Source organism: Muntiacus reevesi, chromosome 2, assembly GCF_963930625.1.
Source record: "Muntiacus reevesi chromosome 2, mMunRee1.1, whole genome shotgun sequence".
Lineage (NCBI taxonomy): Eukaryota > Metazoa > Chordata > Mammalia > Artiodactyla > Cervidae > Muntiacus > Muntiacus reevesi.
In genome coordinates this window covers 267706279-267731700 of record NC_089250.1, presented here as the reverse complement: position 1 = coordinate 267731700, position 25422 = coordinate 267706279, and the positions used below count along the sequence as shown (strand labels likewise).

Genomic DNA, 25422 nt, shown 5'->3' with positions numbered 1-25422 from the left:
GCAATTCCACTCTTAGATATGTACTCAAAATAGTTGAAAGCAAAGATGCAAATAGATGTTCATACATTAATCATAGCAGTATTTTCCATGATAGTCAAAAGGTCAAAACAATCCACATGTCCAGCAACAGATAAACAAATAAAGAAAATATAGTATATCCGTGTAATGGAATGGTATTCAACCTTTAAAAGGAAGGATATTCTAATACATGCTATACCATCTCAATTTTTTAAAAAATCTATATTTGGCTGATGACCATATAATAATCCAAAGCCAAAGAACTCCTGGCAAGGTTCTTCTTTGACACAAAAATAAGGTCTATATCTGATCCTACTTGAATACCATGACTTTCTTTTTAAACTTCTCAAATGTGTCCCAACACTTCAGCTTCAGTTCAGGCCCCCATCTTGGCTGCCTGAAGGATCCCAGCTTTACTTTCCCACGCAGTGTCCTTGCCTCTAGTTCCGTCTCCTTCTGCATTGCAACTACAGCAATGCACAACAGTGCACAATTGAGATGCAGTGACATCCCATCATCTTCAGATAACACCTAACTTCCTCACAGAGGCAACTGTTTGAAAGGATGAGATTGAGGCATGTGTACTGTTGTTGCTCTTGTTGTTGTTTAGTCGCTAAGACATGTCCAATTTTTTGCGAACCTATGGGCTGTAGCCCACCAGGCTCCTCCGTCCGTGGGTTTTCCCAGACAAGAATACTGTACTGGGCTGCCATTTTCTTCTCCTGGGGGTCTTCCCTAGCCAGGTATCCAACCCGCAATCTCCTGCATTTCAGGCAGATTCTTTACTGCTAAGCCACCTGGGAGAAGCCCCGATGCATATGCATGAACAGGGTAAATGCCCAGCATAAATGGTGAATGGAAAAATCGAGTTACAAGAAATGCATGATGGGAGAGGCAGGAGAAAGAAGCAGCACTCAGAGTCATATATCAAGAACGGAGGGGGACCCCCCCCAGCAGTCCAGTGGTTAAGATTCCTTCTTCCAATGCGGGGATGGGCAGGGATAAGGGTTCGATCCCCGGTCCGGGAACTAGGATCTCATGTGCTGCAGAGTATGGGCAAAATTAAAAATAAATCAGTAAAACTTGTTTAAAAAAAAAAAAAGAAGAATGGAGAGGGGAGTGGGGGGTCCCAGAACCTTCCTGCTCAGGCACTGGAGTCCGGTAGAAATAAAGGCCAGGAATGTAGGAGAGAGTAGAATCATAGGTCAAGCCAGCACTCACCATCTCCCAGAAGTACAAGGCCATCTGAGCCCTGTTGAGCAGCAGTGCCCAGAGCAGCAGGTCGCTCCAGGGGGCCTGCCCGGGGACAGCTTCCATCAGTTCCGAGGCAGCCTTGTCTGACAGCACAAACGACTGCGGGCCGGAAAGGCGCGATGAGGTTGGCTCCGCCCCAGCCCCTTCCTGACTCCGCCCCAACCATCAACCCCACACTCGGTTCAGTGGCACAGCCCGCTCTCTGATCACACCTCCCCCCGGCAGAGCCCCGCCCCCAGGTCCTTTTGGGGCCACCCTACTCCCACCCTCCTTTCTTACATTCTCTCTGCTGCCGTCGCTGCGGTGGGTGCCCCCGGCGGGGAACGTCGGCGCGCACGTCTTCCCCAGGAGCATCCGCAGCACCTGCCCCACCTTAGGAAGTTGTGGCTCCGCAGAGGGTTTAAGGGCTGGGGCTTTGGCGCTTGCGCCGTGTGACACTTGGTCCAGAAGGTTGCGGATAAGGGAGTTGGGGGGCGCTGCGTTGTAGAGCTGGGCCAGGCGCACCGGGGTCAGGAAGTGGCCCAAGCTGAGGCCATGCGAGATGAGCAAGCGCACGAACTCCGGTCGGTCGTTCAGGAGGGCGTCCATGAGGGAGGCCTCCAGGTGGAAGGACTGGTGGGGGCGGAATGAATGGGCGAGGAGTTGAGCACAGAGGCGGGCAGAAGGCCAGGCGAGGTCAGAGGTTAAGGACAGGAGAAGGGAGTCCAGAACCATGAATGAGGGGCAGATGGATGGATGGGGAGAGAGGAAACAAGATGGGGACATTCGGGCAACCAGAGACGGATGGACAATTACGAGAAGGCTGGACAGGCCATAATGGAAGACAGAGCCAGATGTCAAAGGAGTTGGAGCGGGGAGAATGCATCCCTTTTGTCAGGATCCCAACCTCCTGGCCCCAACCCTCACCCGCCATTGGATGTCCCCCCGGAAGAGTTCACTCTGGGCAATGTCCACACGGTTCCAAGCCACAGCCAAACGCAACTCGTCCAGGTAAGCTGAGGCTTCAGAGCTCCCACAGGCTGAAAGGGTGACAGGGAGAGGGGGCATGAAGTCGGGGTTGGGGGCGGGGGGGGACTGGGAACAAGATGAGCATCTGTGTTGCTTCTTGAGATGCCTGACATTTAACCTCGGTATAAAGTGAGTGTTGTTGGGCAGAGTCTAGGGTCTTTAAGAAGCCAGGCTATTACAAGCATGAAGTCACTCAGCTCAGGGACAGAACACAGATCAGTGGTTTAGAGGCCCCAAGAAGAGGAAAAGGAATCATTTATATTCACTTTACATTTATTGGGGCTTCCCTGGTGGCTCAGAGAGTAAAACATCTGCCTGCAATACAGGAGACCTGGGTTTGATCCCTGAGTTGGAAAGATCCCCTGGAGAAGGAAATGGCAACCCACTCCGGTACTCTTGCCTGGAAAATCTCATGGACGGAGGACCCTGGTAGCCATCGTCCATGGGGTCACAAAGAGTCAGGCACGACTGACTTCACTTTTTTTTTCCACTCACTTACATTTATTGAGGTATGCTATGGGCCAGGTGGGCTTCCCTGGTAGCTCAGACTGTAAAGAATCCGCCTGTGATGTAGGAGACCTGGGTTCAATCCCAGGGCCGGGAAGATCCCTTGGAGAAGAGAATGGCTACCCACTCCAGTATATGGGGAATTCCGTGGATGGAGAAGCCTGGTGGGCTATAGTCCATGGGATCGCAAAGAGTCGGACACGACTTAGCGACTCAACAGCAACAACAACAATGGGCCAGGCAGTGAGAGAGATGGAGAGAGAAAGTGGATACAGTCTCTGCCCTGAAGGAACCTCATTCCAGGGAATCTCCAGAATGTGTCCCAGAATCACATAAACACCTTCAGAGTGATCAGTCCCCTTGGAGGTGGGTGTAGAATGTGATCAAGACCAGAGGAGGCTACAGTCACAGAGGTATGGAGACACCCAAGGGAGCCTCCTAGAGGGTAGACAATGAGGAAGGACTTTTGAAAGACTAGTAGGATTTGTAATTATGCGTCTAAAATGAGGAATCTCTGAGGCAGCAGGGGCAGCCCAAGCAAAAGCCTGGGTGCAGGAAAGCACAGGATATGACTGCACACGTGAGTCACTCTGGCTTCCTGCAACTTGGAAGTATTTGTGAGGAGGAGGAGACTGTAGCAGGAAAAAAATCCAAACATTAGCAGGGCTCCAGGAGACCCTGAGGCCATTCAAAAGAACAAGGAAGAAGAAGTGGCCTTTAAAACTTTAATCCAAAAATGTGCAGTCAACCTCGTGTGACCTTGGACAAGTCACTATCCCCCTCTCTGAGCATCAGTTTCTTCATCTGCAAACTGGGGAGACGATCCTTCTAGGCAGGGGTGGAGGATCGGGGCAATGACACGTGCTGCCCGCTCAGCACAGGGCCTGGGTGTTCCTAGACTCTAAGAAGCATTCATCCCCTTCCCCCATTCCTTCCTCACCTGCTGAAACCCCATCCCTTCAACTCTGCCAGTGCTGAGCCTGTCCAGCCATCTCCAGTTTCCCCGGCAGAGTGTGATCACTTGCCCTGCTGCAAGCCACGGACTTATACCACCACCCCCTCAAACCACATCTTAGAGAGCGGCTTTGTTTTCTCCCAGGAGGCTGGTGAGTTAACTTCTGTGAAATGAATCACATTTGCTCACTGATTGCCATCCTCTATTAAAGGATGTGTCCCCACAAGAAATGGAATCATATTAAGGAGAGCTCCCATTTATCAGACTTCCCCTGGGGCAGGCACTGCTGAGGCTCAAAACACTCCTGCCAGGTATTATCTCAATTTTCTCAAAGACAGAAACTAAAGCTCAGAGAGGGAAGGTCTCTTCCTCAAAGTCACACAGCAGGGGGGGCGGTGTGCCACGCTGGTATTCAAATTTTAGTTTTATCTGATTCCAAAGTCAAAAATGGCTACCTCACCACAGAATATGGTAGATGCAATTGGGGTGGGGACCTGGGGCTCAGAACACATTAAAAATTGACACTATGCCTCTTGGGAGTTCTTTTTATCTAGGTGAGTGCTTCCCATGTAAAACTCTTCTGACACCAAAAATGACCCTCGTCACCCTCATCCCCACAGAGCCCTGGGGATCCACCTTTATTTATCCCACCACCCCATCTTACTAACTCCAGGTTCTACTGGCTCTTCAAGGCCCAACTCAAATACCACCTCCCAAATGAATTTTTCTCACCTTTCTGACAGCAGTTCCTCGCCCATGTTTTTGTCTTGAGTTTTACTTAAGATGTGTCCAAATAGCCCAGGTAGGAACTGCTTTTATCTCTGAAGCCTAAGATAGTCTTGGCTGAATGAATAATGAGCTCCAACGTCAACCTCTACCACGTGGCCGTTGCGCTCCCTATCTTGGTTTTCATCATTCATTCCCCTAGTGAAATATCAGAAGTCCCTCACAGGGAGATGGCACTCTGGTTCCTCTCCGATGCCACCATGCCTCAGGGCTAAAAACATATTGGAGGCATGTAGGAAAGGTAGAAAGGGTGAGCCTGGGTGGATAGATGGAAGAATGGATGGATAAGATGGATGGATGAAAAGATGGATGGATAAGATGGATGGATGAAAAGATGGGTGGATGAAAGGATGAATGGATAGATGGATGAAAGGATGGATGGATAGATGGATGAAAGGACGGATAGATGAAAGATGGATGGATGAATGAAAAGATGGATGGGTAGATGAAAGCTGAATGGATGGAAGAATGATGACTGGATGGAATTGCTAACAGATGAGTGAATAGATTGGTAGAAGGATGGGTGAATGGCAAGATGGATGAATGGTTGAACAGATGGTGGAATGAAAGGATGAAGGGAATAATGGGTAGATAGATCAGTGTACATATGGCTGGCTAGATGGATGAAAGGATGGGTGGATGGATGCAACAGAAAGAAAGCAATGTTGGAACATAATGAAAGTATCTTGGGAAAACTGTCCAACAGCACAATGCAAAGCCCCAAAATGTACTGACAAAAGGAAAGAGATAAGAGGGGGCCACAATGTAGATTAGAGAGGATAGGTAAAGTGCCAAAGACAGGAGAGGTGTCCGAAGCTGAGCTGACAGAAGCAGAGGTTGGGGGATTCCAAGTCTTACCCTTGACAAGGGCCCTTAAAACAATGGTCTCAAATTCCTCAGGACCATCATCAGTTGCATAGACTGTCAGCAGCTCCTTCCGAGTCATGATCCTCTCCACCTGCAGAATACCAAATTCTGCCACCCCCACTCAATTCCCTGGTCCTGTCCACAGAGATAAAAGAGAACATTCCCCTGCAGGACCCCATAGTCTAGGTGCCCAGGACCCTTTACTCCCAGAACCTAGGGGTGTCCAGGCCCCCAGGTTTCTTCTCCCTCAGACCCAAGAGTCCAGGTTCCCAGGCTTTCCTCATCTCCAGGAGACTGGGCCCCCATTCCCCTTCTTGGATCCAGGACTCCAAATCTTCAGCATCCTCACATCTCAAGACCCAGGAATCCAGGTCCCCAGCTCTCGCCCATCTCAGGTTCCAGAGTTGGTCCCTCAGTGTCCTACCTGGGCCTTCAGGACCTCAGGGTCCCCTTTGGGGAAGAAACGCTTAATCAGATCTAGGGGTTCACGTCGCCTGCCCCCTCCACTCCCTGGAGCCAGAGTATCTTCCAGGATCTCTGCCAGGCAGTCTGCAGCTCCCCCAGATCCAGCCACCAGAAGGCAGGGGAGCTGAGCCTGGGTGGCATTCTCTATCCGCTACAGAATAAAAGGGGGAGGCAGGTTAGGGAAGGAAAGCATCCACCCTTCCTGGGGCCTAGATTCCCAGCCCTCTTCTCCTCCAGGACTTGGTACCCAGGAGTACAGCCCCCAGGCCTCCCGGGCTCCTATACCTTCAACATCTTCTCATCACCGTCAATCAGAAGGAGGAGGACAGGGATGTCGATGCCAGTCCCTGCAGGGAGAACAGAGCAGAAGGCTTGGTCAGCTCCCATCAGCCTCTGCTGGGAACGGCAGAGAATCACATTTCCCAGGAGTCCCTGGGGCAAACACTGGCTTCTGCTTAATCCTCAGTTCTGAGGCTCATCATGGAAACTGTCATGCCTTTGATGAGGTTGGGAGGGGCCGGAACTCGAAGACAGTATTGTTGAACTTCCCTTGGGAGGACAGGACTGGGAACCTGGACTCCTGGGTTCCCAAAGGAGGCATGAGTCAATCCTGTGACTGATTAACTGACCTGGAGCCAGGAGAAGATGAAAGTTCAAACAGAAAATGAAGGAAATAAAGAATTGAAAGGACTATTCAAATACAATAAAGATATTTATCAAAGCCCAATAGCAAACTCATAAAAGTTTTCTATTAACTCTAGTCCCATTAAAATAAAGAATGAGACAACATTACTACTAGTCACACTTATCTGGGTGTCTTGAACTAATGCAATAATGCAAGAAAATGAAATAACTGGAGTGAAAACTTGCATTTTTTTTTAAGCTGGAAGAGATTTATTTGAAGAAAAGATGATTTACATTCTCAGAAAATTGGAGAGACTCCACTCAAAATAACTAAATACTAATAAGATAATTGGGTTAAGTGGATTAATACAAGAAAAATACACAAAAACCAAAAACTTTTTCTCCAGCTAGTAAGAATATGTATCTTATCCACATTTCCACAAAAATGATAGATAAAATGCCCAGGGATTAATTTGTATAGAAAGTTATAATAAGATTGATAAAACCTTATTTAAGGACAAGGTATGAATAAATGGAAAAGTAAATACCATGTTAATCTGTCACAATGTAACATAAATTCAATGCAGTTTGGGGAAAGAGGGAAGTCGAAGGAGGTTGGCAATGTTTTTCCTTTTTTCTTTTTTAATGGAACAAAATACTTTTAAAATTCATATGAAAGAATAAATATTGAAGAGTTAAGAAATTGTTGAAAAAGGACAGTGAGGAGGAACTTTCTCTGATATATATATTTAAACGTCTTTAAACTGCTGTAAACAAAATATATTTTTGGCACAGGAGTAAATACATAGAGAAGTAGAAGAGGAAAAGGTTCAGAAATAGTTTGGTGTCTAAAGGAACTGAATATATAACTGAAGTGGCATTTCAATTTAGCTGGGAAAAGATAGTTTATTTATTAAATGGTCATGAAGAAAATACAGCTTCCCATTTGGAAGAAAGAAATGTAGACTTTATCTCAAAATATGTAAAAATCATTTCCAGATGGATTAAGGTTTAAATATAGAAGTATAAGATATTAAAAAAGAAAACTTAGAATATTTGTGTAGCATTGGAGTGGAATGGACTTTTCTAAAAAACCAAGGGAAACCAAGGGGCTATGAAAGGAACAACAAATATACCTAACCACATTAAAATGATCAAATTTTTATGAAAGTAGACATCAGAATTAAAGTATCTTTTAAAAATTTTACAATACATCTAACAGTTGAAGCTTTCCTATCAACAGGATACAAAGTATTCTTATAAAAAGATTTAAAAAAGAATCTAATTCAAAAAGAGCAAAGAATATGAATAGGCTTTTCATATTCAATTCATACTGAATAGAAATCTGATCAGCCAACAAAATATGTTTATATCTTTTAACAATGGTTAGATAGATTAAAAGTGCAAAATGAGGGCTTCCCTGGTGGTCCAGTGGTTAAGAATCTGCTGCCAATGCAGGGGACACGGGTTCAATCCCTGGTCTAGGAAGATTCCACATGCTTCGGGCAACGAAGTCCATGTGCCATAACTACTGAGCCTGAGTCCTAGTGCCCAAGCTTTGCAACGAGAGAAGCCGCTGCAATGAGAAGCCTACGCATTGCAACTGGAGAGTAGACCCCACTCGCAGCAACCAGAGAAGGCTCAAGCACAGCAATGAAGACCCAGCAACAGCCAAAAATAAAATAAATTAAAAATTTTTTTAAAGTGATACATCACTTTCTGCCCATCAAGTTGGCAAAAAAAGAGAAAAATTATATCAAGAGTATCCAGAGTTGGTTAAGACTGAATGGAAAAGGAAACTCACATTCTTATGAGAGAGTGGATGAAAACTGCTACACATTTTGAGAAAGTGACCTAGTACTATTAGTACACACACAGCAATCTCACTTTCAAGATCTACTGTATAGAATTTTAAACACCTGGATGTTGGGAGTTCCCTGGCGGTCCAGTGATTAGTCCTGCATTGCCTCCCTGGTCGGGGAACTAAGATCCCACAAGTGGTGGTGCACAGCCAGGAAAAATAAATTTTTAATTAAAAAAATTAAAATAAAACACTGGGATGTAATTATGGACATTTATACAAAGATATTTTTTCAGCATTGTTTGTAGTGCCAAACACTGATAGCAGTTTAAGTATCCACCAACTGAGAAAAACTTAAATAACAAATGAAACAAACATTATAAAGGAATGTCATGCAACCATTAAAAGGAGATGCAAGATAGTGAAGTTTAGACCTAAAAGGATGGTTATAAGAAAGTGATATGTATATGTATAGTAAAAAAGAAAGAAAGACCATAGAGGTGGAAATATAACTATAAGATTTTATAAATGTAGAGAAAGGTATAAAAGGATAAACCCTAAACCATATAACACTGATTACCCCAACAGAGGGGGCTGGAGCCGGGAAGGGAATTTTCTAACTTCGGTTTTTTTCTTCTTCATCTTTGACCTGTGGGTTATTTACAAACTACATCTCACGCAATGATAAGAATTTCCTTATATACCTTCACATGGTTTGATTAGCTCCAATAAACACATATTAAAGTTGCCATATATTAAGCACATTGATTTTTTAAAAATTAATTAAAATATTAAATTAACATTAAAATATTATGTTGAGTGAAAGGAGGCAATTTCAAAAGGTCATATATTATATTCCATTTATTTATCTTCTGGAAGAGAGAGGCCCAGCGTGATAGTAAACAGATCAGTGACTGCCAAGGGCTGGGTACCAAAGAAATGCCTTCATGGGGACAGAACTGGTCTGTGTCCTGATTGTGGGAATGGCCACATGAATCTCTGTACATATGCCTAAACTCACGGAATTATACACCCCCAAAAGTCAGTTTACACCCCAAAAAGATAACTTTAAAAATAAGATTAAGGGAAACCTCCTACACTGTTGGTGTAGCCACTATGGAGAACAGTAAGGAGGTCCCTTAAAAAAATGAAAATAGAGCTACCATATGATCCAACAATCCCACTCCTGGGCATATATTTGGAGAAAACCATGATGCAAAAAGATACATGTTCCCCAATGTCCATTGAGCACTATTTACAATAGCCAAGACATGGAGACATCCTCAATGTTTGTCGATGGAGAACTGATAAAGAAGATGTGATGTGTATATGTTTATATATGTGTATATGAATAAATGGGCTTCGCTGGTGGCTCAGTGGCAAAGACTCCACTTGCGATGCCAGAGACCAGGGTTCGATCCCTGGGTTGGGACGATCCCCTGGAGGAGGGCATGGCAACCCACTCCAGTGTTTTTGCCTGGAGAATCCCCATGGACACAGGAGCCTGGCGGGCTGCAGTCAATGGGGCTGCAAAGAATCGGACACGACTGACCGACTAAGCACAGCACATATGTATAAATATATGTGTATATGTATATAAGATGTGATGTGTGTGTGTATATAATTATAATTATATATATAATATATATAATGGAACATTACTCAGCCATAAAAAAGAATGAAATAATGTCACTTGCAGCAACATGGATGGACCTTGAGATTCTCATCCTGAGTGACGTCAGACAGAAAAAGACAAAAACCATATGATAATTGCTTGTATGTGGAATTTTAAAAAATGGTACAAATGAAACTGTTTATAAAACAGAGTCACAGATGTGGAAAACACACTTATGGTTACCAAGGGGGAAAGCAGGGCAGGAGGAATAAGTTGGCAGACTGGGATTGACGTGTCACACTAGGTACAAAAAGTGAAAGTGTTAGTCGCTCAGCACGGCCGACTCTTTGAGACCCCATAGATTGTAGCCCGCCAGGCTTCTCTGTCCATGGAATTCTCCAGGCAAGAATACTGGAATAGGTAGCCATTCCCCTCTCCAGCGGGCTCTTCCCAACCCAGGGGTTGAACCAAGTCTCCTGCATTGCAGGCAGATTCTTTGCCATCTGAGGCACCAGCAAAGCCCATTATGTATAAAGCCCACTATGTATAAAATAGATAACTAATAAGAACTCTACTCAACACTCTGTGATGACCTATATGGGAATAGAATATAAAAAATCATGGCTATCTGAGTCACCTTGGTGTACAGCAGGAAGTAACACAACATCGTAAATCAACTATATTCCAGTAAAAATTAATTATATATATAAAAAAAATCCCTGCATGTGTGAGTTGGACTCTGGAACCACTGGGCCCAATAGACTAGTGTGCATGCCCTGGATACTTTGACTTTGATCAAGGAGTAGTGGCTGGAAGGAACTTTGAGTTGTCTCTTCTGGGAGGGTGTGTTCTATGAGTGGGAAGAAAAATAAAATGGTTTATTAACCAAAAATAAAATATAAGAATGAGATTAAAATTGCCCCAAAACTAATTAAATTTCAAGAATTAGGTGGACACCTTTTAAAATATAAGGAACGTTTATAAAGAAGCAGCTTTCTGTTCAGTTGATTTTCTACATTGGACATTTGTTCCTGTTTTAGAGATTATGCTCTTGTCTGTATGATTTCATTGCTTCTACTTCCTCTAGATTTGTCTTGCTCTTCTGTTTAGGATTTTTTTAAATTGGAGACAAATCATTGATTTTCGACCTTCCTTTCCTTTCCTTTATTAAATGCGCATTTAAGTCTACAGATTTCCCCCTAGGTACTTACTTTCCCCCTAGGTACATTGTGCTGTGCTGTGCTAGGTCGCTCAGTCGTGTCCGACTCTCTGTGACCCCATAGACTGTTAGCCCTCCAGGCTCCTCTCTCCATGGGGATTCTCCAGGCAAGAATACTGGAGTGGGTTGCCATGCCCTCCTCCAGGGGATCTTCCTGACCCAGGGATCAAACCCAGGTCTCCTGCATTGCAGGAGGTCTCTGCGGTTTGAGCCACCGGGGAAGCCCAACAATACTGGCGTGGGTAGCCTATCCCTCCTCCAGGGGACCTTCCCGACCCAGGAATCGAATCTGGGTCTCCTGCACTGCAGGCAGATTCTTTACCAGCTGAGCTACCAGGGAAGCCCAAGCATTAGCCGCACCCCCAAACATGTTGGTATGTCATGACATAACCATCACTCAGTTCAAAATATTACCTAGTTCTTTTTTTTCCTTCTTTGATCCATGGGTTAATCACAAACTACAATTCATGCAATGATATGGATGAATCTCACAGAAGTAACATTGACTATGAGAAGCCGGAATTTAAGACATGAGGATGGTATGATTCTAGTCCTAAGAAACAGGTTCAGAACTACTTGACACTGCGACAGACACGATGAGGTGGCCTTTGGGTGTGGTTAGGAGAAGGCTTCTGAGGGCTGGTATTATTCTGTTTCTTGATCTGGGTCCTGGTTGCCTAAGTGGGTTCAGTTTGTTAAAAACTTATCAAGCTGTCCACCTTTGTGTATTGTAGATTTCAAGATAAAGGACTTTTTTAAACACAGCAAGGGATGGGGGAAGGCCCTTGACCATAAGAAATCCCCCCTGGCTGCAGTCCCCAAATTCCAACCAGAGCGGACCGCTGGGATCCTGAACCTTGGGAAGTGAATCCGCAGTGGAGGAAGGCACTCACCTCCCACGCCGGTCTTCTGTTGGGCCAGGTAGGACTCGAAGCCCAGGCGGAAGCGGTTCTCGCCGCCCAGGCGGCCGTGTGTGCCGTCGTCCACCAGGAAGAAGGCCGAGTAGTTGTAGTCGAGAGGGAACTGGACCCCATCCTCCGGGTCTCCGCGCCACCGGTACCTTGCGGGGAACGAGCCCTGGGGGGACAAGTGGCCAGACCAGGGGGTCTTTCCATCAGGGCCAAGGGGACAGACACTAGGCACTCACTCCTCCCCTAGCCCTAAGCCCCAGACCCCTCCCCACTCAGACCCGGGACTCCAGGCCCCCAGCGCCCCCCTCTTCCAAGACCCCAAATCCCACCTTGGGGTTGGTGAGGGTGTATCTATTCCGCACCACGCCCCAGGGGGCCACGCCCATGGCCACCACCTTGCTGCCCCCAGTGCTGGCCGTCTGGTGGTCCCGCACGGCCGCCCCGACGTGCCGGCCGATGCCTTTGTGCAGCCCCCCAGTGACAATCCAGGCCCCTACACAGGGACACAGAGTGGTGGTGAGGTCCAGAGACAACGCAGGCTGGCGCAGAGACACAGAAAGAGACCAGAGAGTGAGACAAAAGCCACACAGAGATGGCAGGGGAGAAGACAGGCATTCCAGGGAAGTGGGGGGAGATGGGGGGCCAGGAGGCACAGCCCCCCACCTCAGTCACCTGTGCTCTGGGCAGCCCGCACCAGCCCGCGTCGCAGCAGGTCCTGCAGCCAGGTCTGGAGGGTGGGGCCCCCTGACCCCCCCAGAACTGACACCACCAGGTTCGGGGCCCGGAAGCCCCACACTTTGGTGACCAGAGTGTAAACTGTAGCTGGGTCCGTGCGGTCCGAGAGCCGGAGGAACTGTGGACACACGAGAGGAAGGGACACGGGGAGAGGGGACAGAGATGCAGAGAGAGGACACAGAGATGGGGGGACAGAGACCCAGAGACCCAAAGACAGGGGACAGAGACCCTGAGAGGGGGACAGAGACCCAGAGACCCAAAGACAGGGGACAGAGACCCTGAGAGGGGGACAGAGACCCTGAGAGGGGGACAGAGACCCAGAGAGGGGGACAGAGACCCAGAGAGGGGGACAGAGACCCTGAGAGGGGGACAGAGACCCAGAGAGGGGGGACAGAGACCCAGAGACCCAAAGACAGGGGACAGAGACCCTGAGAGGGGGACAGAGACCCAGAGAGGGGGACAGAGACCCAGAGAGGGGGACAGAGACCCAGAGAGGGGGGACAGAGACCCCAAGAGGGGGGACAGAGACCCCAAGAGGGGGGACAGAGACCCAGAGACCCAAAGACAGGGGACAGAGACCCTGAGAGGGGGACAGAGACCCTGAGAGGGGGACAGAGACCCAGAGAGGGGGACAGAGACCCTGAGAGGGGGACAGAGACCCAGAGAGGGGGACAGAGACCCTGAGAGGGGGACAGAGACCCAGAGAGGGGGACAGAGACCCAGAGAGGGGGATAGAGACCCTGAGAGGGGGACAGAGACCCAGAGAGGGGGACAGAGACCCAGAGAGGGGGGACAGAGACCCAGAGACCCAAAGACAGGGGACAGAGACCCTGAGAGGGGGACAGAGACCCAGAGAGGGGAGACAGAGACCCCAAGAGGGGGGACAGAGACCCAGAGATTGGGACAGAGACCCAGAGAGAGAAGGACAGACTTACAAAAGACAGAGAGGGTAGAGGGGACAGAGACCCGGGAGAGGTGAAGACAAGGATGGGCAAATGGAGAGACGCAGTGTTCAGCTGGGACGCTGAGGCATGCAGTCCCACCAGCTTTGCCCAGACATGCTGGCCTCACATTGCTGATCTTGCGGCCGGCGCCCAGGAAGTCCAGGTCCCCGAAGGCATCTGTGGGCTTCTCTGTGGTGTGCAAGTCACTGTCCCATACGGTCACCACGGCTGCCCCGAATGCATCCTCCACAGCCACAGAAGGGTGGGCGCCCCGGGGATGCCCACACTGGCACAAAGTCCCCCTGGGTGGGGGGAGGAGGAAAGAAGAGGATGAACCCCAAGAGTGTCCGACCAACCCCAAGCAGCCTGCAGAAATGTCCCTACTTCTGTGTGTCCCCCCCAGAGGCGCTCACAGTCCATGCTGACCCTGGCACTACCCCTCCTTGGTTCTGACCAGTCTGAGGGAGAGATTGGGCCAGAACAGCCGCAGTCACCTCGCCCACCAGCAGGAAGCCACGGTGGCTAAGCAAGCCTGGGCAGGGAGGTCTGTGTACAGGGCCCCATCCTCACTGCTGCCTTCAGGGCCTGAAGTGAGAAAGGGCAGGGGGGTCGGTCATTGGGGTGGCCTTGCTGCTCCCAGTCCAGATAGATGATATTCACATGAAAAGGGAAATCAAGAGAGTGATTCAGAGAGCATGCGCGTTCTAGAGGCCAAGGCAGCTGTGTGACATTGACTAAGTAGCTTCACCTCTCTGAGCCTCAATTTCCCCCTCAAATGAAAAGAAAATAATAGCACAGCCTACTTCAGAGAGCTGTGAGGAGCCAGTGGAATAACAACATTTCCTCCAGTGGGGGCTGCATACCAGATCCAGTCTCCGTGAACTCTACACAGAGCTTTAAATAACCTTGAATAGCACAGTGAGAAAGTCATTCCTTTTTGAGCTCTCCTGATTACTGTCAAGAAGAGAGACTCAGCTGAGTGCTAGAATACTTGTCATGCCTAACTCTGTATTACTTTTTTTATAACAGAGAAAAGTTGGCCTCGGGCTTAGAAAAAGGCTGGCAACAGCATCCATTTAGAAGGTAAATACTTCAGCTTAGTTTTTATTGTAATTGTCTTTTATGGCTTGTTTCTTTCTCTTTGTGGCAAATGGAATGGATTTTCCATTTATGGTGATCATATATGAGACATTTTCCCCCTAAATAAATATACAATTATCCATAGTGACTTAATGGGATTGGCACCCGAGTTTTAAAAGAGCAAACACCGAGGGTTGAGAGATGAGGGATTTGTTTTGGGCCAAAACTTCTTTGGTCCCTGATGCCAGAAGGGATTCAGATATCAGGGGAGACTGGCATTTATGTAAACAGTGAATGAGTGATAGTCGCTCAGTCGTGTCCGACTCTTTGCTACCCCAGGGACTGTAGCCTGCCAGGCTTATCTGTCTACGGAATTCTCCAGGCAGGAATACTGGAGTATAAACAGAGTAAGCTACAACTTAGACTAATTTTCTAAAAGGAATAGCACAAGTGGTCCATGGATTTAGCAAAAGTTGTAAAGACAATAGGGGCTTGCCAGGTGGCGCTAGTGGTAAAGAACTTGCTAGCCAAGGCAGGAGACAAAAGTTGAGACTAGGGTTCAATCTCTGGGTCGGGAAGATCCCCTGAAGGAGCGCATGGCAACCTGCTCCAGTATACTTGCCTGGAGAATCCCATGGACAGAGGAACCTAGCGGGCTACAGTCCATGGGGCTGCAAAGAGTCAGATACGACTGAAGCAACTTAGCACACGCGCGCACATGCAGAGACAATGAAAAGAATCAAGCAACCACACTGAATGCACCAGCTCCTGGCAGAGTGAGAACTACAGGACATATCCCTCCTCCTTTCTGAGTCAACGTTCAAGGTCCTGGCATGCCTCAGTTTACCCACCTGATCCTTTCACCCATCTCAACCCCGTCCCTGGGCCCCCCATCACTCGTTCCTGTCCATCTACTTCCCGTGAGCCCTTCCTGGCAAAATTTCGTCAAGGAATGTTCCAGAACCTGAACTATCCAGTACAACAGCCTCTAATCAGTGCTCCTTGTAGTCAAATAAAATTAAATACAATTAAAAATTCAGTTCCACAGTTGCTCTGGTCACATTTCAAGTAATCAGGAGCCACACATGTATGGCCAGTGGGTGCCATATTGGATGTGACTATAGAACATTTTCATCATTGCAGAAAACTCTGGTGGACCAGGACACCCCGTCTGCCTGTCTCATCTCCTACCCACCCTTTTCTCTGCGTGGCCACCGATACCAAAATTGTCCGCGATAAAATCAGCGGTTACCTGCATGTCCCCAAATACAGTGGTTTCTATTCAGGTCTCATCTGACTGATGAAACAGCACCAGTCATGGCTAAAAGGCTCTGATTCTAGAAAACCTTTTCCTTGGCAGAGCACGCCCGTTCCCCTGACTGCCCCGTCCGGCCTCATCTGCGGCTTTCCCTTCCTCTGTGCCTCCCCTGAGTCTAGGTGTTCCCCAGAGCCACGGTCACGTGCCTTCCCAACAGGTGCCTCAAGCTCAGTGTCCCCGAGGGCCAGGCAGGGAAGAGAAAGAAGCATCAGGTGGAAGATTATAAGTGGGTGTGCCGAATACTGTCCTGACTTGAGGTAGCATGTCTGTCTTGAAGCTTTCAGAGACAAGTTTTTAAGAAACTCTCTTCCATGGCAGTGGGTGGGAGGTGGAGGGGTGGAGAGATGGGCCGCAGAATTAACCATTCGCAATATCCTCCAATTTTACGCTTTCTTCCCACCCCCATCCTACTTCCACAGTGTCCATTACCATCTACAGCTGCTGTTGCTAAGTCGCTTCAGTCGTGTCCGACTCTGTGCGACCCCATAGACAGAAGCCTACCAGGCTCCCCCGTCCCTGGGATCCTCCAGGCAAGAACACAGGAGTGGGTCGCCATTTCCTTCTCTAATGCTTGAAAGTGAAAAGTGAAAGGGAAGTTGCTCAGTCGTGTCCGACTCTTAGAGACCCCATGGACTGCAGCCTACCAGGCTCCTCCGTCCATGGGATTTTCCAGGCAAGAGTACTGGAGTGGGGTGCCATTGCCTTCCCCGATCATCTACAGCTAGGACTTCCCAAATCTAGGATGGGAGTCGCAGACCTGTCCTGAGTCCCTGACCCAGGTCTGCCATGCCTTTGGTTCCCCCAGGTCCCTTCCACTCGTGAAGCCCCATTCTTAGTTTGATGCCTTTTCCCAAACCTACTCTTGCTCCTGGGTTCCCATGTCCGGGCTCCCAAGCCCCAGACCAGACATCTGGGCCCATCCTCTCCTTACCCCTCACTCCACAAATCCATCAGCCCCCAGGCTCCTGCCCCGTGAATCTTTGCCCTGACCCCTCCTCTCTGCGTCCCACAGCCCCGGCCTGCCTCAGGCCTCTTCTCCTCCCACTTGACCCTTGCCCGACATGGGTCTCAAGCTCAGTGTTCCCGAGGGCCAGGCAGGGAAGAGAAAGAAGCATCAGGTGGAAGATTATAAGTGGGTGTGCTGGACACCGTCCTGACTTGAGGTAGCATGTCTATCTCGAAGCTTTCAGAGACAAGTTTTTAAGGAACCCTCTTCCATGGCAGTGGGTGGGAGGTGGAGGGGTGGGCCACAGAATCACCCATTTGCAACAGCCTCTGATTTTATGCTTTCTTCCCACCCCCATCCTACTTCCACAGTGCCATTACCATCTACAGCTAGGACTTCTCAAACCCTTCTCAAATCTAAGATGGAAGTCGCAGAGCTGTCCTAAGTCCCTGACCCAGGTCTGCTATGCCTTTGGTTCCCCCAGGTCCCTTCCACTCATGAAGCCCCACTCTGAGCTTGGTATCTTTTCCCAAACCTACTCTTGCTCCTGGGTTCCCATCTCTGGGGTTCCCAAGCCCCAGACCAGATGTCTGGGCCCATCCTCCCCTTGCCCCTCATTCCACAAATCCATCAGCCCCCAAGCTCCTGCTTCGTGAATCTTTGCCCTGACCCCTCCTCTCCTTCCCACAGCCCTGGCCTGCCTCAGGCCTCTTCTCCTCCCACTTGACCCTTGCCCAGCCTTTTCGCCAGCTTCCCAAACTCCCAGTCATCCTCACGTGGCCCCCAGGGAGTTCCACACCCAGAGCTGACCCTGCCCCTCCCAGGGCTCCCTGGAACACTCAGACCCGGCCCCCAACCCCTCAGGGTGGCATTTGAGGCCCTGTGACTTCTGGTCCCACCCTCTTCCTTGGTCTCCTCTCTCTGATGGCCCTGGCATCCTGAACTCTGCCCTCTCTTCAACGCACAATGTCAACAGGGGGCGATTTATACTTGCTGGTCCCACTCCTGGAATCCAGCCCACCTTCAGCTGTCAAACTCCATCACCTTCAAATGCCCCCTCACTGGCCCCTCTTCCTGTGTCCCCTCCCAGCCTTAACCAGATGCTCCCCCGGGGACCAGCGGTGTGTCCTCTGCAACTCTCACTTCCTGGCCTTAGAATCATCTTCCTCCCACCAGACCAGAGGTTTCTAAACCTCCTTGACCACCCTTCCCGTCAGTAAAAGTTTCTGAGCACTCACCCCCAAATAGTATTTATATTTACACATCATTCAAGCCATCCTGCACTGATACAATATATTCATAACAGAACACACACTAAATTAGGAACACTGACGTTTCCCATACCCCAAGGATCGTCTTAAGGACACCAGAAAGCCAGAGCCCCCTTGAGAGACCATCACTGAAGACTGGGAGCTCCTAAGAGCGGCCACTCTGCACCCTCGGTCACCCCGCCCAAGCACAGGGTCTACGCACGCTAGTTAATAACTGCGACCTTCCAGTGGGAGTCAGGCATATTTGCCAGGGCTTATTAAGCGCTGGGTGCTGTTTCAGAAATACCACAAGCATTAACTTGTTTAACTCTCACAATAGCTTCAGGAAATAGAGCCTGTTTTATGCCCAGAGGATAGATGAGTACAATGCCCAGAAAAGTAAAATGATTTGCCGGAAGCCACCTAGCGCCTCAGCTGAAATTTGTGTCTCAGTTGAAATGTGAACCCTGGCCGGGGCCTGTACTCTTGAACACAGTGCTCCCCCTTGGAAGTGCTGAGTGAGAGTTTCTTGGAGGAATGAAGGAAGGGATGAATGAATGAGACAGGGACAGCCAAGAAAGAAAGACAAGAGAAAGTGACACCAGGAGGCAGACACCCAGAAGGGATACCAGGAAGGAAAGAAACAGAAGCCTGCCCTGGGGCTTTAACACTGCAAGTGTTTGCAGACTGACCCAAGGCCTCCCCAAGATACAGAGCCACCGGGGAACGCCCTTGGGAGTGTCCGCAGTGACAGGACCCGGGACTGAAAGGACCCGAAGGGCGGGGTCTGCGGTTTGCGGGGGTCAGCGGGCCCCGGACGCTCGAGGGTCTGTCCCCTGGGCGAGCTCCTCACCCCGAATCTGTGGGGTCAGCGACGAAAGTCGTGCACGTCTTCTTCTTGAAGATCTTGGGAATCCAGCTCTGGGGGGCAGGAACAAGGGGTGAGGGGATCCAGCTCAGTCCTGCGGACACGGAGTGACCCGCCCTAGCGGGAGATCCGGGAGTCCGGGACCCCAGCGTCATCGTCTCCCGGACTCCGGAGACTCGACCCCACCCCCAGCCTCCCCCCTTCTATCCGTCCCCAGGGACCCAGGAGTCCCGGCCTCCAGCAACCCCCCCTCCTTTGTCTGACCCGAGAATCTAGGTCTCAAGCGCCCTCCTCCCTTCGATCAAGGAGGCCCGGCCCAGGCTCCCTGTTCCCTCGGACCCGGGTCCGGCGCTGTACCTGCTCCTTCTCCGCACCCACCATGCTGCCGCGGCCACAGCGACCTATCTGACAGCAAGCACCCCCTCCACCAACCCGGAGCTCCAGAAGTGCCCGGGACAGACCGGATCCGCCGCCTCCCCGCCCAGCCCGGGGCGGGACCAGGTCTGTGGGGCGGGGAGCAAAGGACATGCGTAGAGCGGGAGGCGGGGCCGAGGATGGAACAGAACTCGGGAAAAGGGGTCAGGGACCAGAGAGAGGAGGACGGGGACCAGAGAGAGGGGGACGGGGACCCAGAGAGGGGGACGGGGACCAGAGAGAGGGGGATGGGGACCCAGAGAGAGGGGGACGGGGACCAGAGGAGGGGACGGGGACCAGAGGAGGGGACGGGGACCCAGGGAGAGGGGGACGGGGACCCAGAGAGGGGGACGGGGACCCAGGGAGAGGGGGACGGGGACCAGAGGAGGGGACGGGGACCAGAGAGAGGGGGACGGGGACCCAGAGAGAGGGGGACGGGGACCAGAGGAGGGGACGGGGACCCAGAGAGGAGGACGGGGACCCAGAGAGGAGGACGGGGACCCAGAGAGAGGGGGACGGGGACCAGAGGAGGGGACGAGGACCCAGAGAGGGGGACGGGGACCCAGGGAGAGAGGGACGGGGACCAGAGGAGGGGATGAGGACCCAGAGAGGGGTACGGGGACCAGAGGAGGGGACGGGGACCAGAGGAGTGGACGGGGACCCAGGGAGAGGGGGACGGGGACCCAGGGAGAGGGGGACGGAGACTCAGAGAGTGAGAGACAGAGTTCAAAGAGAGGGAGGATGGAGACCCAGAGAGGAAATGGCAGCAACGAGGCAGAGGGTCCGCTGACAACACTGACAAAGTGTTGGGGGGACATAAAGACTTAGGTGGGGGCAGAGAATTGGATGGGTGGCGGGCTACATGACCCACAGAGACAGTGAGAAAGCCTTGGATAGGGTGGGGGCACGCAGACACACTCAAGAGTGAGCAGAAGGGGACAGAACCCTCAGGATGGGGGACAGGGATCCTGAGAGAGCAGGTGAAGAAACAACGGTGGAGAGAGGGAGACCCGTGAAGAGGAAGGGACCCCAAAGAGCTGGAGCGGCAGTGCTGGGATGAGCAGTGGGAGGTGTGGGTAGGTGGACGGGCAGGGCCACGTGTCCCCTGCCAGCTCTCTGACAGGGACAGCTGTGGCCGCCTGGGTAACCTGAGCCCCCCGCCCCCCCGCACCACATTTATAGCCCTGGCCTGGCCCCATCCCCTGCCCCCAGATCTGAGTCCCAGGGACGGGAGGTCACGGGTATGTGTGCTGCAGCAGGATTCCTCTCACCCCTCGCCAGGGCCTCCATACTGGCATCCACCATCTCAGCAGAGTAGCCCATTCTGGCCAGAAACTCCTGGGAATCTAACCCCCCAGTTCTTCCTTGGCAGGGGTCTCTCCCTTCACATACATCCCTCCTGCTCCCCTCCCCCGGGGTCCAGGCTCCCCCACACTGGCCGACTAAAAATCTAGCCATTGTCTTGGCTGCTGCCAAACATGAGCGCGTTGGCAGCCCGAAGTCAGAGACCCTTGACTCCTCTCTCCTGGCCAAAGAGAGACCCCTTCATCCACCCCCTTCCCAGCTGAGAGGAGGAGGTGCAGGAGGGGAGGGGCAGGAGGGGACTGACCCAGAATAACTCAGGGCCCAGAGTAAATTTAGCCACAGAGAGGGGAGGGGAGAGACCCTATTGGCTGGGAAGTGGGAGGGAGGACCAACGAGGGGGGTCAGAGGACTCTGAAGACAGCCTCAGAGGGGTGTCCAGAGGCTGACTGTGAGGGCCAGAGGGCAGAGACGGGGAGGGACACAGCAAAGGAACGACACAGGGAGCCAGAAAGGGAAGGAGCCCCAAAGGGACAAGGAGCCCAACATCCATCCTCGCAGCCACAGCCGCAGTGGGAGCCAGCCCTGGGAGCAGCTCTGCGGCCCATCCGTCCCCATGGGCCTCTGCGGGCCATGGCTGCACACTTCTGTCCTCTGGGCCGCAGTGGCCAGCCTGCTCCTCCCCCCTGCCGTGACCCAGCAGCTGAGAGGGGCTGGGCCCGGCCCCAGCAACTGGGACGACCATGCAGGAGTTCCGGGGCCCTCAGAGGACGTGTCGGGCAAGTCTGACCACCCGATGCGCAGCCACGGAGGCCATGGAGATGAGAACAGGGGTGTTTCCACAGAGAGTGGGCATCATCTCTGGGGCCACGGAGACCATGGAGAAGAGGACGAAGATGTCTCCAGAGACTCCCAAGGCCATAGGTACCAAGGCCACAAGGTGGGAGATGAGAACGTCTCTGACGATGAGGAATACCCCGAGCATGCTCAGCAGGCCCGCGGACACAGACACCACGGAAATGAAGACGCGGATGATTCAGCTGAGCGTGGGGACCACTTCCCCAGCCACGGGAGCCAGAGTCATCAAGACGAGGAGGAGGAGGAGGAGGAAGTTGTGTCCAGTGAGCATCACCATCATCACATCGTCAGGCATGTCCACCGAGGCCACAGAGAAGAGGAAGATGAAGACGAGGAAGAGGAGAATGTCTCCACTGAGTATGGACACCAGGTCCACAGACACCAGGACCATGGGAAGAAGGAGGATGAAGACGTCTCAGAGGAACATGACCACGACCATGGCCCCAGCCACAGACACGGGGGCCACGAAGAAGATGATGATGATGGCGATGATGTTGTCTCCGCCGAGCGCAGACATCAAGTCCACAGGCACCGAGATCATGGGGAGGAGGAGGAGGAGGCTGTCTCAGAGGAACATCCCCACCATCACAGCCCCAGCCTCAGACACCAGGGCCACGAAGAAGAAGATGATGATGATGAAGATGACAATGATATTGTCTCTACTGAGCACAGACATCAAGTCCACAGGCACCGAGATCATGGGGAGGAGGAGGATGAAGATGACTCAGAGGAACATCACCACCATGGCCCCAGTCACAGTTATGGGGGCTACGAAGAAGAAGAAGATGATGATGAAGAAGATGACGATGATTTTGTCTCCACTGAGCACAGACATCAGGTCCACAGACACGGAGATCATGGGAAGGAGGAGAATGAAGCTGTCTCAGAGGAACATCACCACCATCACGGTGGTGGCAAGGAAGACGAGGATGAGGATGTGTCCACTGAACACTGGCACCAGGCTCCCAGACATACCCACCATGGCCTTGGAGACGAGGAGGAGGAGGAGGAGATCACAGTCAAGTTCAGCCACGCTGTTGCAAGCCACCAACCCCAAGGCCACAAGAGCGCTAAGGGGGAGGACTTCCCAGAAGATTACAAAAAAGCAGCCCCTGGCCGTGACCACCATGGAGTCCCCAAGGAGGAAGATGACATCTCTGCCAGGCTTGCCCACCAGGCTCCCAGCCACAGACAGCAAGACCACAGAGATGAGGGGACTGGCCACAGAGGGTCCATCAAGGAAGAGATTAGCCACCGGTTCCAGAACACATTGGGGTGAAGGATAGAAGCCACTTAAGGGAGAGCGAGTCTGAGGAGGATGAGGAAGAGAAGGAAGAGGATCACAGCTCCCATGAAGAAGCTGACGAAGGTTCAGAGGAGGGAGGAGAAGGCACCCCGCTTGGCAGCCTGGATGACCAGGAGGATGAGGAAGACGAGGAGGAAGGGCATGGCCTCAGCCTGAGCCAGGAGGAGGGGGAAGAGGAGGAGGAGGAAGAGAAGGAGGAAAAAGAGAGAAGAGAGAGCTGAGGTTTGGGTCCCACTGAACCAAGACCACCAGAGGAAGATGATGAGGAGGCGGGGCTAGGAGAAGATGAACTCCCCTTCACCATCATCCCCAACCCGCTGACCAGGAAGGAGGTGTCTGGAGGGGCCTCCAGTGAGGAGGAGAGTGGCGAGGACATGGGTAAGTGATCTGACTGGTTGGGGGTGGGGAGGAGCAGAGTCAGCCTGGGTCATTGCTGCCCTCTTGTCCCCACAGGTCAGCAGGAGCCCAGGAGTATGGGAACTACCAGCCAGGGTCCCTGTGTGGCTACTGCTCCTTCTGCAATGTATGTCCGCAAGCCAGATCCACCCACCAAGCTGTTCCTAGACTTTGTTCCAGGGCTCTGGTGTGCCTTGGAAGGGTCGTGAGCAAAGGAGAATCAGGGACAGTTCTAAGTGAACACAGACACTTCTGGGGCCACCTGGGGGGGGGCAGACTGGAGGCCAGGAGGCTGGGGAGGAGGCTGGGACAGTGGTCCAAGAGTGGGAGGGTGAGGCCTGAGCTGCACTTGCAGACCCAGGGACAGGGAGGAGGGTGCAAGGCAGAGCCGGGAGGGGAGGGGGAGGTGGGACAGGACTGGAGACTGACCGCCCGTGGGGGGAGCAGGAGGGAAGCAGGTGAAGAGACTACCCGAAGGTCCAGCCCACAGTAACGAGGTGATGTTGCGGCACCTTGCAATAGGGCAACCAGAGGGTGGCAAGCCGGTTGGGGGAAGATGACTGAGCTCAGTGTTGGATGTGAGGAGGCCGAGACGTTGGGGAAACGTCCGGCGGGCTGGGTGGAGCACTGGTGGACGGCTCCCAAACATTTCCGTCTCACTTGGCTCCTCTGGCCCCCAGCGATGCACTGAATGTGAAAACTGTCACTGTGACGAGGAGAACATGGGAGAGCATTGCGACCAGTGCCAGGTGAGCGTTCTCCCAGACTCACGGATGCCCCAGGTTCAGGATGGCCCAGGACCAGCCGAGCACCCCCGGCCCCAAATCCGGGCCTCTGCCCTCAACCTGACCTAACCCCTTACTCTTGATGTAGCCTTGACTCCAAACCCGATCCCACCTCTGACCTTAACCTCCACCTAGCTAGTCACCTCCGCCCCTGACCACCTCCTACCTCTCTCTCCCTATCCTTGCCCCCAGCACTGTCAGTTCTGCTACCTCTGCCCGCTGGTCTGCGAAACTCTCTGCTCTCCCGGTGAGCATGGGCGGGGCCCAGGAGGAAACCGGGTGAGGGGGCGGGGCCTGGGCCTGGTGGGGGCGGAGCCAATCTGAGGAGGGGACCGGAAGGCCGTGGGCGTGGCTATATGGGGAGGCGTGGGCGAGGCGGGGCATCTTTGACGGGAATGGGCGGGGCACCGAGGGATGGGACCCGCATAGAAGGATTTTCTATGGCATGGGGATAGATGCCAAAACTAAAGGGGTTAGGATTGCCTAGAGGATTGAGGGGCGAGCCTAGAGCCGAGAGGGTGGGGCCAAAGCAAGAACGGGGCTCCTGAAACACCCAGAGCCGAGGGAAGGAGTGGACCCTTCAAAGGTGTCCCAGAAGAAGGAATTCATTTGGGAGAAGGAACCCAGAAAGGCGGGCGGAGCTAGTCCTGATCCTGGACTGAGGGAAAAGTGACCCCCAAATTCACCCGTGGTGTACCCCTCAAGCCTCTTCTCTCCCACAGGAAGCTACGTCGACTATTTCTCCTCGTCCCTGTACCAGTAAGTATATGGAAGGGAAAGTTTGAGGGCTTCTTTAGAAAGGTGCTGTCCCGCTATGAATTACTGGACAATCCTGGGATTCTGTTTCCCCCTTGGTGAAACGGGCAGGTTAAGGACCTCTAAGCGCCCTGGGGTGAGCTAGGGACACTTCGACTGTCCAATCTCGGCGTCCTTCTCTCCAGAGCCCTGGCCGACATGCTGGAAACTCCGGAACCCTGACCCAGCCTCGCGGCTGCGGCGCAGACATACCTCCCTGGCCCTCCAACCCCTTTCCACGAGCCATATTTATTTCTCTGAATAAACGTGCTCCCGGAGACCTCACTGTCAGGCGTGGGGTCGTGGGTTTGAGGGAGAAGGGGCCTGAACTCCTCGAGGTGTTTGGTTTGCTAGGTCCTGATAAATAAATCAGTCAACACGGGAGCTTTTTGAAA

General features: G+C 51.8%; 2 protein-coding genes across 5 annotated transcripts in view; one reads left to right on the top strand and one right to left on the bottom strand.

Moving 5' to 3' along the window:
* The window catches only part of TRPM4 (transient receptor potential cation channel subfamily M member 4), a 41241-nt gene extending 21588 nt beyond the window's left edge, over positions 1 to 19653 (bottom strand). For 3 of the 4 annotated variants that reach the window (XR_010661740.1, XM_065926488.1, XM_065926489.1), the window contains exons 1-12: positions 19529 to 19653; positions 19157 to 19224; positions 13837 to 14011; positions 12703 to 12883; positions 12360 to 12523; positions 12013 to 12196; positions 6146 to 6207; positions 5820 to 6011; positions 5387 to 5486; positions 2179 to 2291; positions 1552 to 1884; positions 1240 to 1371 (exon numbers count right to left, since the gene is read on the bottom strand). Coding sequence is in view for 3 of the 4 variants with exons in the window: in XM_065926488.1 (XP_065782560.1) it covers positions 1240 to 1371; positions 1552 to 1884; positions 2179 to 2291; positions 5387 to 5486; positions 5820 to 6011; positions 6146 to 6207; positions 12013 to 12196; positions 12360 to 12523; positions 12703 to 12883; positions 13837 to 14011; positions 19157 to 19224; positions 19529 to 19552 (1728 nt within the window). In the remaining variant the exon portion in view is untranslated. Of the gene's footprint in view, positions 1 to 1239; positions 1372 to 1551; positions 1885 to 2178; positions 2292 to 5386; positions 5487 to 5819; positions 6012 to 6145; positions 6208 to 12012; positions 12197 to 12359; positions 12524 to 12702; positions 12884 to 13836; positions 14012 to 19156; positions 19225 to 19528 lie in introns of those variants that run through there. The other variant, XM_065926490.1, reaches the window with a different exon arrangement.
* A 1649-nt stretch (positions 19654 to 21302) lies between these two features.
* On the top strand, positions 21303 to 25411 carry HRC (histidine rich calcium binding protein). Its single transcript, XM_065926487.1, is given in 7 exon segments — positions 21303 to 23001; positions 23004 to 23433; positions 23505 to 23574; positions 24128 to 24196; positions 24425 to 24479; positions 24955 to 24991; positions 25174 to 25411. Coding segments are annotated over 7 exon segments (2196 nt in total). The 5' UTR covers positions 21303 to 21503; the 3' UTR covers positions 25211 to 25411.
* The last annotated feature ends 11 nt before the right edge of the window (positions 25412 to 25422 follow it).